The 15,230-nt window shown below is 39.7% G+C and overlaps 1 protein-coding gene and 1 long non-coding RNA gene across 4 annotated transcripts in view; both read right to left on the bottom strand.

Annotated features, from left to right (window-relative positions):
* Nucleotides 1–15,230, bottom strand: part of ncoa1 (nuclear receptor coactivator 1) — a 159,222-nt gene that overhangs the window by 95,958 nt on the left and 48,034 nt on the right. For all 3 annotated transcript variants that reach the window (XM_042094295.1, XM_042094296.1, XM_042094294.1), the window contains exons 6-7: nt 10,968–11,145; nt 8,183–8,356 (exon numbers count right to left, since the gene is read on the bottom strand). In XM_042094295.1, the coding sequence (XP_041950229.1) occupies nt 8,183–8,356; nt 10,968–11,145 (352 nt within the window). The remainder of the gene's footprint in view (nt 1–8,182; nt 8,357–10,967; nt 11,146–15,230) is intronic.
* LOC121711026 lies at nt 12,841–13,797 on the bottom strand. The gene is made up of 3 exons (XR_006032228.1): nt 13,664–13,797; nt 13,584–13,585; nt 12,841–12,855 (listed from the first exon to the last, which is right to left on the bottom strand). It is a non-coding gene; the product is annotated as an uncharacterized LOC121711026 (long non-coding RNA).

The following is a 15,230-nucleotide window of genomic DNA, read 5'->3' on the forward strand; positions in this document are numbered from 1 at the left end:
GAGGCTGGTCACCTGGTGTTGGTGGGAGTCTAGCTTGTAGTGCATGTGTGGCTTCACTGTGTGTGTTTCCAGTACTGTTCACCTGTGTGGGTTGCGGTGGTTGCTGTCTACTATATCCACGTGTGATCCTGACACCCCGTTCTTCAGGATAGCCTGCCTCCATCTGGTAAGCCCCCCCTTCCTCCTGTCCAACTAATTGTCTTGTCTCATGTTTTGTTACCTTCCCACTCTATGGGGCACAAAGTTGTACATTTTTAACAATAAATTAATATTTTCTTAGTCTTGTGTTACAGCTCTTTCCTTCCGGTCTAGGTTTCTCTTAATTTGTTCCCCATCCTCTGTGCTTAAATAAAAACCTTTCATTTTGTGGAACTCTGTCTCCGTCTCATGCCTGAACCTGTGAGCCTGTTGAGTCTTTTGATTAACAGAAACCTGTTCTCTGGTTTTGATACTAGGGTGGCGTAGTCAGCTACTAAATTAAACTTCTTGCCAGTTCTTAGTATCGCCACACATGCCAGCTAGTGATTTCTGTATTTCGGCTAGTGGCACTGCCTTGGTACTAACTCCGCTATCGTTGTTGCTAGCTGCGCTCGATGGCACTTCGCCATTGACCCCATTTCGTTTTTTTTGCCTTTAGCTGCATTCTCTTTTTGCAATAAATATGGTCAATGTCAAGTCAGAGACCTTTACAGAGACCTATACAGGCTATACAGAACCTGAGTTGCTGCCTAATCTGCCGTTTGCAAAACCGGACACAACCTCATAATCTTTAGCCTCAAAGCTAAACAATACTTTGACATATTCATCACAAATCTTCAGTCATACATTCATGAAAACAGCAGTCAATAAATAAAATCCTTACGTTACACCATCGGGTCATTAATGTTGCCACATATGTTTTAGCTAACAGCTAAGCAACTTGGCTACAAACAACTAGATAGATAGATAGATAGATATATACTTTATTGATCTCCAAGGGGAAATTCAAGGAACTGTAAATGGTGCTATATATTACAACAGAATGACATGTTTTATTTGACAATAAATTACCAATTAGATGTATTTCATATAAATTTAAGAGTCATGAAGCACGGGAGTGAATTTTATCGAGACGACGCTTCATGGACATGTCGCAACGCAAGCAACCTTTTCTAGGGCTACCCAGGTAAAACTAGTTTCTGTAACATTACATGACAAGCAACATTGTTCAAAATAAAAGAAATTGTGAAAGTGTCAGTCCTAGTAGTACTCTAATCTTGGTTGACATATAGTAACCCCCCTAAAATTACTGAAAATAATTAAGATTACGATAATACGAATAATAAAGATTACGGTGTGCTAAAATATCAGCTATCATTATCAGCGGAAGTCAACACACATGCATTATGTTATGGCCATACACACATGGTGTCATTTACCGGCAAAAATAACTTTTAAAAACGATTTTGAAGTAATTACATGGATAACATGTAATAATAACATAAAAAAGACTTGTTTTTACCTTAGTTGATCCACCAGTTTGTCCTTCAGACGAAGTGAAGATGAATGATGCATAGTGCTTCCCGCTGCTTCTCCTCCAGCTGAAGGAGACGTCAACTCTTGATTTTTCTTTCACATAGTAAAAGATATTTGCGCCACTTAACCAATCATATCGCCAGAAAGCCTATGATGTGACGTTTATGATTAAGTTTTCATGAATAAAATCAGTTGGGTCACGGCGGAGTTATTAGACTGAATGTCATAGGTACTAGAGTACTGAAAATAGAATGGGCCATCTGCAAATAGTTAACTTGCTGCGCAGTCGGTAAGAGCACAGGTATGGGCCTTGCGAGGGGGGGGGAGGGGTGTTTATGGGTGTTATAACACCCACACTTTTGGCAAAACAAACACAACCCCACCAACACACAGACACTTTTTGTCACAAAAATGTAGAAATGCAGGGTGTCATACACGTTGGAAGTGGGGATGAGCGCACCAAGCCCTTTGTTGTTTCTGTGTAGACAGGGCCTTGGCTACACTGGGCACACAACTGCATTCTGTTCTCAGAGCATGTGCTATTAGTCAGTGCCGGTTCAGACCTCCATGGGGCCCTAGACAAAATCCTGCTAAGGGGCCCTCCTACCTGAACTCTGTAACCATTTTTTTTTTATACATCTGACACCTCAGTGCTCTCCATACAATCATCCCATCCCATTTTGGATGTCTACGGAAGTTACCAATAGTGTTTTTCCCCATAAAGGACCTTCACAGCTATAAATGCCCAGTTTTAGGGTCTGGGCTGTTTGCTTTTGATGTTTGCTGTACATATCCTCTTACAATAAATAACTGCAGTTTTTTCAAAGTATACAGTTCAGTTATAGTAGGCTACAGTGCAGTAGCCTAGTATTTTAATGTCCAAAATATTGCATTTCTGTAGTAAATTACAGTACTATGCAGTACAATGCAGTTTTTTTGTGTCCAAAATACTGCATTCCCTGCATAAGAACTGTAAATATTTCCTCCAAAACTGCGGAGGTTATGTGGTTATATTAGACATCAAACCATGGAACGAACACAGGTTTACCCGACTGCTATTCCCGCTGTTCATTCTCGTGAAGTTACTTCCGTTTTCCATGCCCTGAATGCTAATTCGGTTTCATGTTCCTAATGTATGAGACACTGTCACTATACCTGTATACCTACTAGCTTGACTCAAGGGGAGACGGGGGAGTGGGCCTTACTTGCGGGGCCTACGCAACTTCCGTAGTGTGTGTATAGGGAGAACCGTCCCTGCTATTAGTTTAACATAATAAAACGTTAAGGAACAACCCTTGCGTGTTAGTGTGTTTTAAGAAGAAAATCAAAGTCAGCGACATGCTAATGTTTCATTGTTCTCCGCACAAACTGACAGTAAGGCTAGCTTTTGGCAGATACTATGAATAGTAACTATGACAACCAAACTAATTAGGGCGGCCTAAGCTCTACTTTTTCATGAGCAATAAATCAACTGTTTTTTTCCCCTGTAGATTAATCCTTGTCTTTCTTTTCTGGGCTTTAAAAATATCACAGGACAAAATGCAAAAATAAGGCAACCGGGGAGATAAGCAGGATAACAGCCTTCGAGGTGTCCCGATAAATATAATTAATGGACTTGGTTGAGGAAGTTCCCCTCCGCCGCACGTCTTGGAGTTCTTTGCCTCCGCCTCATCCATTAATTCTGTATATCTGTACACCTTGGTGGCTGTTATCCCTTACTTACCAGATCTATTTTTCTCTGTACACAGAATTAAAGCAGAAAACAGTATTTCTTGTCTGTGGGGTATAATGGGTCATATTACTCTTATGCATATTTTTATGTAAAAAAAATTAAGTGTTTCAGAAAAGTAGCCTATAATTTCTGTTAAATAGCAAGATTCAGAAAATGTCATACACTCTTCAATTTCCTCCATCTTGTAGACAAATATGCCAAAAATATTTTTTTATGTGAATAAAATCAAATTTTGATGATAATTGGATATACAGCTGGAGAGGTATTTCAAAGACTGTATGCTACTGTCTACTGCACGCTATGCTACCAAATTGCCATGTATTTCTTTTTATAACTAGTCCCTTAGAGTAAAAGTATGCTCCAATGGTGATTGATAGTATTATTTTTTGTGTGTGAGGTGGTAATTCTGCACTGAAAGTGGAATGTTCAACATAGGCACCAAATGTTTGAGACAGATGTGGACAGAAAGTCACGTAAGTAATGTAATTGTCCCTATTCATTATTTTCCTAAATAGTATACCAAGCTTACGTTACATCTAACTTGAATTCAACATTGACAGACAGTGCTTAAAGTCTACTGAATTCCAGGGTATTTCTCCCCATGGACAACTAGAGAACAGAAAAGAAAACAGCACCGGATATCATTGGTTTGTGGACGCGTTAACTGGCTAGCTAGCATCAGGGAAGGTAAAAAAAATTCAATTAGGCTATATAAACTGTATTCTGGTACAAAATAACGTGTTTCCTAAAAGAAAGGCAAGTTAAGTGAGGGAGGAAAAGGGATTGAATCGAGTTCAGTTGTCAGGCATTTCTTACGTGCTCAAAATACAGTAAAACAAATTCTTTTAAGATACTGCAGGCAGGCTATAGCCTGTTAACGTGAAATTATATAACTGACTATAACGGCACACAATCCTTCCCTCACATTAAATCCTTAAAAGTTCATACTTGAGCAAAATGAAATTCAATAGTAGCAGTGTCAGCCTAGCCTACTAAGCTTGTTTTCCCCAAATAATAATTTGTTGTTTTTAGTCTTTTTGTTGTCAAGGGATCAATGATAAATATAGCTGCAAGCAGCAATGCGGGGGCCTAGCAGTGCGCTATAGCAGGAATGGCGTTGCCATGGCATGAGCAAGCACTCACAGCAAGAGGTTAAATTACACCAATGTCCTTGTGCATTCCCACAATCAGCTACCATGTCCCTCTACCAAGTTTGAACTTCATACACCAAAGTATTGCTGAGATGTGAGCTCACTTTCTTTATTACAGCACCCCTAGAGGCCAAATGAGACCACTTTCCTTGCATGTCCTCACAATCAGCTACCATGTCCCTCTACCAAGTTTGGACTTCATACACCAAAGTGTTGCTGAGATACGAGCCCACTTCCTGTATTACAGCTTCATCGGCATATTTGATTGGCTGTCATGGGCCAATCTGACAAGTTTCGTTTGTGCGGCTCGGTCTGAAGATCATCTCCACCAAGTTCCGTGAAAATCAGATGAAATTTGTGACCGCTGAAACTTTTTGTAGAGTTTGGGCTAAATCCAATATGGCGGAGGTCCAATATGGCGGAAAGTGACGGGATAGGGGTCGATGAACTCGAGATGGTCCAAGGATTCAGACAAGGATACAAGGAAGTTTATTGTCACATGCATATAGTTACTGGAAGTAAGAAATGCAGTGAATTTATGTCTGGTGTCAGCCTATTTGTGCAAAGTGGGGGGGGGGGGGGGGGGGGGGGGGGTAAAAAGTGCAGTAGAAGAGGGGTTTAGTAGATTAAGGGGCAGAAAGGCTAGGCAATCAAGGACATGGGTAGATGGAGGAGAAATCAGAAATAATAAATAAAAAGTTCTATGGAGATGTGCAAAAGTTGGAGAAAGTCAGATATGTGTGTGTGTGTGTGTGTGTGTGTGTTTTGACGTGTGATGAAATAAGAATAAAAAAAATAAATAAAAGGTCTATAGCATAGGGTGAGGGATGTAAAAGTGCTAAAAGTCTTGTAGGTGTGTGTGTGTGTGGGGGGGGGGGGGTGATGAGTGCTGAGGAGTGAATGAGTGCAAAGTCAGTATAGTGTGAGTTCAGAGTTAGGAAATGTTTGAGAGTGCTGAAGAGTGAATGTGTGCAAAGTCAGTATAGTGTGAGTTCAGAGTTCGGATGGCCTGGGGATAAAAACTTCTCCTGAGTCTCTCAGTTCTGGCTTTGTGACTACATAGGCGTCTTCTTGATTTCAGCGGTAGGAATAATCCATTGTTAGGATGAGAAGAGTCCTTCAGAATCTTTTGGGCTCTTAGGAGTACTCTTCTGGAATAGATATCTTGTAGAGCAGGGAGTTGAGTTCTTATAGTACGTTCAGCTGAGCGCACTACTCTCTGCAGAGTACTACAATCTCTAACTGTGGAGTTCCCATACCAGGTGATGATGCTACCAGTTAGAACACTCTCAACCGCTGAAGTGTAGAAGGCCTTCATGATGGATGTAGAAACTTTGAATTTCCTTAGCTGACGAAGGAAGTAGAGTCGTTGTCTGGACTTCTTCAGAACATATTGAGTGTTAACAGTCCATGTTAGGTCTTCAGTAATGTGGACACCAAGGTATTTAAAACTTGTGACTCTCTCTACAGGTTGCCCGCTGATCATTAGTGGGGTGTAACTGTAGTTCTGCTGCTGCCTTCTGTAATCCACTACCATTTCCTTGGTTTTATTGATATTCAGTGTCAAGCTGTTAGATTGACACCACTGTGCCACCTCATCAACCTGATCCAAGTAGAGCTGTTCATTGTTGTTACTAATCAGGCCCAAGATCACTGTGTCATCTGCAAACTTGATGATGGAGGTATGACTACTGTTGGCTTTGCATGTGTGTAGATGTTGTACAGCAGTGGACTCAAAACACAGCCTTGGGGAGCACCAGTGCTGATGGTTAATGAGTCAGATGTCAGACCCCCCACTCTAACCACTTGTGAACGGTTGGTGAGGAAGTCAAATATCCAGTGACACAGGGTGGTGTTTAGTCCTAAGACGCTACCGCAATTGTGAAAATCAGACAAAAGAGTCAAGGATCACGCACAAGAACGCATGTCCAGCATTGAACTGGTGGTGTTCAATGCATAAAAATTGCTGTGAGTGATTGGGCAGAAGATCATCTCCGCCAAGTTCCGTGAAAATCGGATGAAATTTGTGAACGCTGAAACTTTTCGTAGAGTTTGGACTAAATCCAATAACGTGGAGGTCCAATATGGCGGAAAGTGACGTTACAGCGGTCATTGAACTCCGCCCAGGGATTCCAACAGTGTCTGATTTGTGAAAATTGGACGCACCGTTCAATGGTCACATGCGTGAATGCAATCCAGGTTCGACCCATTGGTGGCGCTAGAGTGTTGGGCATAGAGTTCTGTAAATTGGTGAGAGTGATCATGGGACAGTGCTGAATCAGTGTACCAAATTTGATATCTTTAGACCCAGCGGTTCAATTTTCGGCCAGATTTTGACCTGTTGGTGGCGCTAGACGGCTGGGTTTAGAGGTCCGTAAATGAGTGTGAGTGGTCAGTGGAGTGTCCCGAAACTTTCAGCCAAAAATCTGCACTTTTTAGTCAGGCGTTCTATGGGCTGCCATAGACTCCAATAGCAGATATACTGTATAATAATAATAATAATAATAATAATAATAATAATAGGAAAAGCTAGTAACTCAATGGGTGCCTTCGCAGCTTCGGTGCTAGGCCCCCAATTAACTATTTTGTAAACCGGTCTTTTGGGGAGCATAGACACGGCAGGGACAACGGTGCAATTTTTACATTTTTATTTGAATTTAAATTATTATTGGCCTAATGTCACTGGCCTAAATGCCAACGCCTGTTTGATGAAATACTGAGATAAATTTTATCTACTGGCACAGCGAAACAACTGACTGCACTATTCAACTATGTACATGCAATTGTGCATGTTTGTATAGGAAGGTTTTTGCAGTCTCCACTGTGAACTATGAAATTAAGGCCATTATCTAACAGGTAGTAAATGTAAAGTTACAGTGCATAGGGAATATATTCACAGCGCTTCACTTTTTCCATATTTTGTTATGTTACAGCCTTATTCCAAAATGGATTAAATTGATTTTTTCCCTCTAAAATTCTACAGATTATTATTTAACCCCTACTTAAAAAAAAGTTTTGTTTGAGATGTTTTTAAATCAAACAAATCACTTGTACACAAGTATTCACAGCCTTTGCTCAAGCTCAAAATTGATAATCTACAACTTAATTGGAGTCCACCTGTGAATAAATTCAGTTGATTGGACATGATTTGGTCCCACAGTTAACAGTGCATGTCAGACCACAAAACAAGCATGAAGTCGAAGGAATTGTCTGTAGACCTCCGAGACAGGATTATCCCGAGGCACAGATCTGGGGAAGGGTATAGAACAATTTCTGCGGTTTTAAAAGTCCTTATGACCACAGTGGAGCACAGAGCTGGCCGTCCCTCTAAACTGAGTGATCGGGGGAGAAGGGCTTTAGTTAGGGAGGTGACCAATAACCGGATGGTCACTCTGACAGAGCTCCAGGGTTGGATAAGATATTAAAGTAGTGGCTTCAGGACAACTCTGTGAATGTCCTAGAGTGGCCCAGCCAGAGCCTAGACTTGAATCCCATTGAACATCTCTGGAGGGATCTGAAAATGGCTGTAATTGCTACCAAAGGTGCCACAACAAAGCAAAGGCAAAGGCTGTGAATACTTATGTACATACTATATTTTCGTTCTTTATTTCTAATAAATTTGCAAACGTTTTAAAAAAAAACTGATTCCATTTTGGAATAAGGCAATAACATAACAAAATGTGAAAAAAGTGAAGCGCTGTGAATACTTTCCGTATGCATTTTTTTACACAATTAATTAATCCCATTCTTTCATTTGCCTCCTACAACACAAAGAATTTCTTACCTTCACCCTCTTCCAACACAGACCGAGACACAGTGAGGCACTGCATAGACTCATACTGCTGACGTGCTTCCTGGTTCGCTGAGTCTACCTCATCTGGTGGCCTCTTCAGCAGACGACAGTTAAAGGTATGACTGTTCCTTCGACCTGATTCTTGAGGCCATGGCACTCCATTCACTGTAAATACCCCAAATAAAATCAAGGTTTACAAGATTATTTAGAGGAGGAAACTTTCCATGATAATTAATATTCATAAAGAGACAACACCATTTTTACACACACACACAAGAAATATCTAATAAAATAAATAAATCCCACATCCAATATCTAATTATCCTAAATGGCAACAAACAATTATTTGGACAAATTATGACGGTAGAGGAGTGTGGGGTAAATCACTCGATGGAATAATGAATAACGAGAAACAGGAATAAAACTAATGACTAATTACATTATGTCCCAGGACCTCTTTCTACCCTGTTGGTTCTGTTACACCCAGGTGTTACCCCTTATGACTTTATTCCTGTGGTGACTAGAAGTAGGAGGACTCGAGTACATCCAGCTTGCAGGGTAAATCATTTAAATCTACTACCTGTACCACAGCTGCCTCAGAATATTTCTGCAGAACATGTAAATGTAAAATATAGCTGCAAGCAGCAATGAGGGGGCCAAGCAGAGAAGCTGGAGTTGCCATGGCAACACTATACTGTTGCATCATACATATAAGCAGTCACAGCAAGTTTCATGTCAAACAACCCAAGATTGGTTGAGATATAAGGTCACTTCCTGTTTGGTGGCAACGCCACCTATTTCGATTGGCTGTGACGGACAAACAATTTTGTCAATTTATCCAGAAAGTAATGCACTGATAAGGCATTATCTAAAGATGGTCTGTGGCAACTTTGGTGAAGATCGGATCAAATGTGTGACCTGTGAAAATGTTTTTGTGTTTCAGAAATAATTCAAGATGGCAACCAGATCGATTACAGTGACATCACCAATGGCATTTGTCGGCCTTAAGACAAACACCACTAGTAAGTTTTACTTCTAAACACATGAACAGCTACAGGCCAAAATGCAGTTTTGCTAATTGCAGCGCCCCCCTAGAGGTCAAAGGTCACCAACATGTTTGATCGTCCTCCTTATGGTGTCATAAGTCTATGTACTAAGTTTAGTTATGAAACATGAAAGGGTTGTTGAGATATGAGCTCACTTCCTGTTTGGCGGCTCTGCCACCCATTTCGATTGGCTGTTACGGGCGAATGGTTTTAGATATGAAGACAAAAAGCACAACTTGTGTGAGGCTTGGTCTAAAGATCATGTGTGTCAAGTTTGGTGTCGATCTGACAACATTTGTGAACTGTGAAAATTTAGTTTCACTCTCGCTAAAGTCAATCATGGCAGAAATTACTGTCATAGGGTATGTTAAACTCAGCTTGGTCCAAGGATTCCAATGATACCTCATTTTTGAAAATCTGGCCCAACGGGTCAAAAGTTCCGTGCGTGAACGCACGTCCAACCTCTACCTGTTGGTGGCACTTGAGCACTCAAGGTACCGGCATGAAACTTGGTGAAATTAATCATGGGACTGTCCCCAATCAGTGTGCCAAATTATAACAATTCAACCCTTATTGTTCATAAATAAAATCTGTGCTATACTCGAAAAAGTTATTTTCAATTCAGAATAATTTATTTACTTTTTAAGTTCAACAGACCTTGGGGGGGACTGTTGACCAAATCACCAAATTTTGCTGAAAACGGGCTTTTTGAAAAGCAAGCCCAATTTAAAAAAATACTGTATGTAATAATAATGAATTTGTGTCACATACTTTTTGAATGAGAAGCCCTAAAAGGTGATGATGTCAAGTCAAGTCAAGTCACGTTTATTTATATAGCACACTTAAAGCAATGTAATTGACCCAAGGTGCTCAGAAAAAAATAAAATCAATAAATACAGTAATAAAAACAAAAATATAAATGACAAAAAAATAAATAAATGAAAACACATAATAAATAAATAAATGACAATAAAAACACATAATAATAATAATAATAATAATAATAATAAAACAGATAATACAGAGATGGTTACTACGGTGATGCTAGGATAGACATGGCGGTTGCATAGCTTAATAAAAGTTGATAGTTTAAAAGTAGACTGTTTAAAAGCTGAATGTAAATAGTTTAAAAGTTGTTGATAGACAGTAGATAGTTTAAAAGTTGTTGATAGACAGCTAGTTTAATAGATAGTTTAATGATAGTTTAAAAGTAGACCGTTTAAAAGTTGAAGGTAAATAGTATAAAAGTTGTTGACAGTCTGGAAGTTTAATGAATGTTGATATGCTGAAATGGATGTATGGATGTTGAAAACATTCAAGTAAGAGGTGACCTGAGAGAGAACAACTTTTTCCAGGATCTTTGAAACAAAACGTAATTTAGAAATAGGCCTATAGTTTTTCAGGTCACTGTAATCAAGACTGGGCTTCTTTAGTAGAGGTTGGACAATTGCATGCTTAAAACTAGTGGGGACCACTGCAGTAGATAGGGAGCTATTGATAATGGCCAAAACAACAGGGCAAATGATGTTAAAGACTTCCTTAAACAGGTGTGAAGGTAAAACATCTGAGTGGCAAGAGGATGATTTCATATGAGAGACCACTTCAATTTAGGGAAGGAATATGAGATTTAATGTTATTAATCTTTTTAATGAAGAAATTGAAGGAGTTTACCCCGACCCTATACTCCGTTGTATCTAAAGTAAGAATGAAAAGAAAAGATTGAGACTCACCCAAGCTCTTAGGCAGCAGACTGCGCACAAAGTCATTATGGTCACCAACGTGAAGGATACTATAGACACTGGAAGTCATCAGTTCTTCTTGGGTGTAACCCAGGTAGCTAGTCACATTCTCAGATACAAAAACAATCCGACCCTCCCGATTCACCACAAAGAAGAAGCCATTTAGGGCCTGGAAGAAAATTTAAGAGAAGGATACACAGTGCCACAACAAGTGATGAGTGAAAACCATGGACCTGGAGAAAGTTATGAGGTAGCGCCCATCACCACCTTTCTATGACAAGCCAATTGGGTGCCACATAACTGATACGCACAAACCTATATGGACAAAAGTATTGGGATACAATATATTTCATTCAGACCCAATGCCAGATGTATAAAATCAAGCATCTCGCCATGCAGTCTGCATTCACCAACATTTATGAAAGTAGGCGTCGTTCTGAAGAACTCAGTAAATTCATTCATGATACTGTCATAGTAGTGCTGGGCGGTATGACAAAAAATGAATATCACAGTACTTCTTAAGATTTTGATGGTTTCACTGTATATCACGGTATTGTTAATTTAGCATGACTAGCCCTCTATAGGTTTTTATGTTAGAGTGCGGTTCGGGCCGCATATTTCTGTCCGAACCCGGCCCGCATCCGACAGAGTTGCGTCCGAATCTGACCCTAAGCCGACCGGCATTTTAATTTTTATTTCCGAACCCAACCCGAGCCCGACACAGATGATGCCTCAGTCATTCCCATGCTGGTGATTAAATGTTCACGTTTGTGGATAGCTTGTCTTTAACTTATTAAACAACTGTCAAAATGGAAGTCTACAGAATCATCAGATGAGCGTGCACGCACTCAGGAGGTCACACACATTAACACAGGAGGCCCAAGCAAGCATAGCCTATTGAAATAGAATTCTAGTCTTAATATTGCCAAACTTCTTGAAAATGTAAGTCTTGAAATGAACTGCAACAGTCATTGAAACTACGGTCCTTCTGTCACTGATCTATATGCAGCATCAACGTTAATTGGGGAAACTCAAGGAAATCCTCTCCTCCAATTGAAGAGACGGCCTTATACTGGTAGCCTATGCAACACAAATACCTCCACCTAGTATGCCTAGACTTCCCATCATTTTCTTTGGTCTTAAAATCTCCCGATAGTCTAACAACTTTTTTTTTAACGTCACCCAAGATAGTCTGTCTTGCCTTGTCACAGCAACATAAACAAATCTTGCACACAGGAAGAAGGCTGTTAGGTCCTTTTTAAAATTAAATTTTATTCTAAAAAAAAACTTCCATCTTGTGAAACAGATGTGTCCAAACCCGAACCAAACCTGAGTATAATTTCTAAATATTTGTCCAAATCCGACCCAACCTGTCGGGTACAGTCGGGCTCGGGTCGGCTAGCCACACTTTATTGTATTTCATTCTACAGTCAGAGACAAATAGAATAAACAGTTTATCATGAATATGTTGAAGGCTTTCAGTACACAAACACTTTCTTAATGTAGCCTACTACTGATTAATATATATACTGCTCAAAAATATTAAGGGAACACTTCAATCATACACTGGATCGGTACTATGACACTGTTTGGTTCTGAGCACAAGTAAAAGTTTTGAGGCGAGTGTTTTATTTTGAAAGAACTGTCAGACATTCTGTGAATGTAGTCTGAGAATGGAGAAAAGGGTGGAAGGTTTTAAAAAATGTGTTTTAACAATTGTGGAAAACTGTAAGTGTTCTCTTAATTTGAGCAGTATATATTGCCTCATATCACAACAGAAAAGGTACTACTAGCCTGAGAAGAAAACAGAAAAAGACAAAATACTGTTTTTTTTAATACTGTATTTATTCATGATGGCACACACATTATGCAGATATTACTGATATTATTACATTAAGCCTAGTACACATTGTGTAGTATGGTGAGTGCCAGCCTCTTTGCTTACTAATGCCCTGATTGAGGACTTGTTTTCCTGAATATTGTTCTTTTGTCATGCCATTATCTCTGTGTTTACTATAGTATCAAACAAATAGTTTTTTTTATTGGAAAATACTTTTCCATTTACATTGAAATTGAGCAAGCATTCAATGTATCATTCATTCATTCAATCATCAATCAATCATTCAATTCGGTGTCATATTAGTAGTAGCATATAGTTTTAGGCTACATGACCTGCATGAATAGTCGATATTGACAAGCAGCTAATGACCTAGCTCAGTAAGAAAACACCAAACCTAATACACAGTAATTCAACATTGCTCCCTGCCACTCTGGCTACTACAAACGTTCACGTTAGCTGGCGACAGTTGAAAATTGGCCAGTTTTACATACAGCTGTCCGGCAGAAAAAAAATTGAACAGACAGAATGTCCGGTGGAAAATATGCTAAATGAGTGATTGAATTACTATTAAATAGGCCTTTACTGCACAACGTGTAACATATGTTACCACGACAAGTTACATAAAGCCGGTGAAAAGTTTGTTTTTGATCTCAACTTTGCAAGCATTCGATTGGACTAGGCTACTTCCATTCTATAAGGTTGCGCAGCAAGTAAGCAGGAGCACTTACAGTTGCAGCAATGCTAATTTATTGAGCATCATTTCAGACTACTCCTATTTAAGATACAGGGAAATCCAGGGCAAATAAAAACATCACGGCTGCCCAACTAAAATCTTCATTAAAGGGACCGTATTATGCAAAACTCACTTTTTCTGTGCTTTTGTACTTCCAATTGGGTCTCTGATGCTTCTACAAACACTCCAAATGCAAATCAAATGCATTGAGTTTTTGTGGGTTAGTTATGCTTTGTGGATCTGCTCCTAGTTATTTTAATTCAATAATCAAGGCTTACATCTCCAACCGCCCACTGCGGTTTTCTGATGAGCGTTTGTTGTCGACCAGTCATAAACACTAGGTCTAATTCAAGACTCTTTTCTTTTCCTTAGTGGTTCCATGTTGGTGGAATGAGTTGCCCAGTGCTCTCCGTTCCTGTGGTAGTTTTGGGTCATTTAAGAGGGGTCTAAAGACATTCACTTAGTTCTTTAAGCACTTCTTATGCGTTATGGTTTGTATAATATTGTTTTATTTCCATTAAGCTGTTGATTAATTTGACATTATTGTTTATTATTGATATTCTCCTTAGTATAGTCTTACCATATCATTGTTTTTTATATATTATTGTTTATTATTGCTATTCTCCTTATTATAGTTTGACCAACATTCTAATCTGTTCCCTGTTAAAATTTTAAATATTATGTTGTTTTTGTGTGTCGCTTTGGACAAAGGCGTCTGCAAAATCCCATAACCATAACCATCCCATAACTAGTTGAGAGATGATGTCAGAAACCATGCACTTCTGTGAGCTGGTCAGATTTCTCACCTATTGTTACATCACAGAAGGGGCAATTTGAATATTACTACCCCCAGAGCCATATTAACGTTTTTCATGTGACGTATTCTAGGTTCTATAGATTTGTTTACATCCACCTGGTAGGCAAGGGACAAGTTGAACCTATTGAACGTTGTTGTCTGCAGCTGCCTCTCAGTAGGCTACATCTCTGTATTTCAGCAATGTCAACATTTCAGGCATCAATAAAACGTTATCCCATAATATAAAATATTCTTGCCATGTTTAAAATGCTGCACTTTTCCCCTTAATAGCCACTTTCCCCCTTATCTCTGGCAATTCATTTTTGGATGACTGTAGATCAGACATGTCAAAGTCAAGGCCCGCAGGCCACAGCCGCCGGCTGCTGTTTTGCACGCACCAATACTCCATTCCCCATAATGCAACAGTAGCCCGCGAACTCACTGCGGCGCCGCAAGTGGGCCTCGGCTTCATTATTCATCAGTATTCAGTCAGGGCAACTGTCAGTGTCAACTTTCAGCTACCCCCCTCCCCAGTGTTGTGCCTGAACTGGGTGCTAGACTAAAACACACCGTAAAAAGCCCTTAATATGGCAGCATGCAGGTCACCATTTGTCAAACTATGGGCCGCGGTCCGCAATGTGGACAATGGTCTGCAGAGTGAAATTATTCCCGGGCCATCGTCTGAAAATTTGCTGCGCAATTGATCAAGGAGCCGAGGACAGAAAAAGAAAACAAACATTTCTGCAATTAGTAGGAAATACTTGTTAATTTGGTGTCATCAAACATAGAGGCATAGAATTAAGTCGTGGTATGAGTGTTTATTCAATGCATGCGTGTGCACGTTGGTAGCAAAGCTAAGCTTCACCCTTTTGGAAGGCTATTTAA

The sequence above is a fragment of the Alosa sapidissima genome, chromosome 6, assembly GCF_018492685.1.
Source record: "Alosa sapidissima isolate fAloSap1 chromosome 6, fAloSap1.pri, whole genome shotgun sequence".
Classification (NCBI taxonomy): domain Eukaryota; kingdom Metazoa; phylum Chordata; class Actinopteri; order Clupeiformes; family Clupeidae; genus Alosa; species Alosa sapidissima.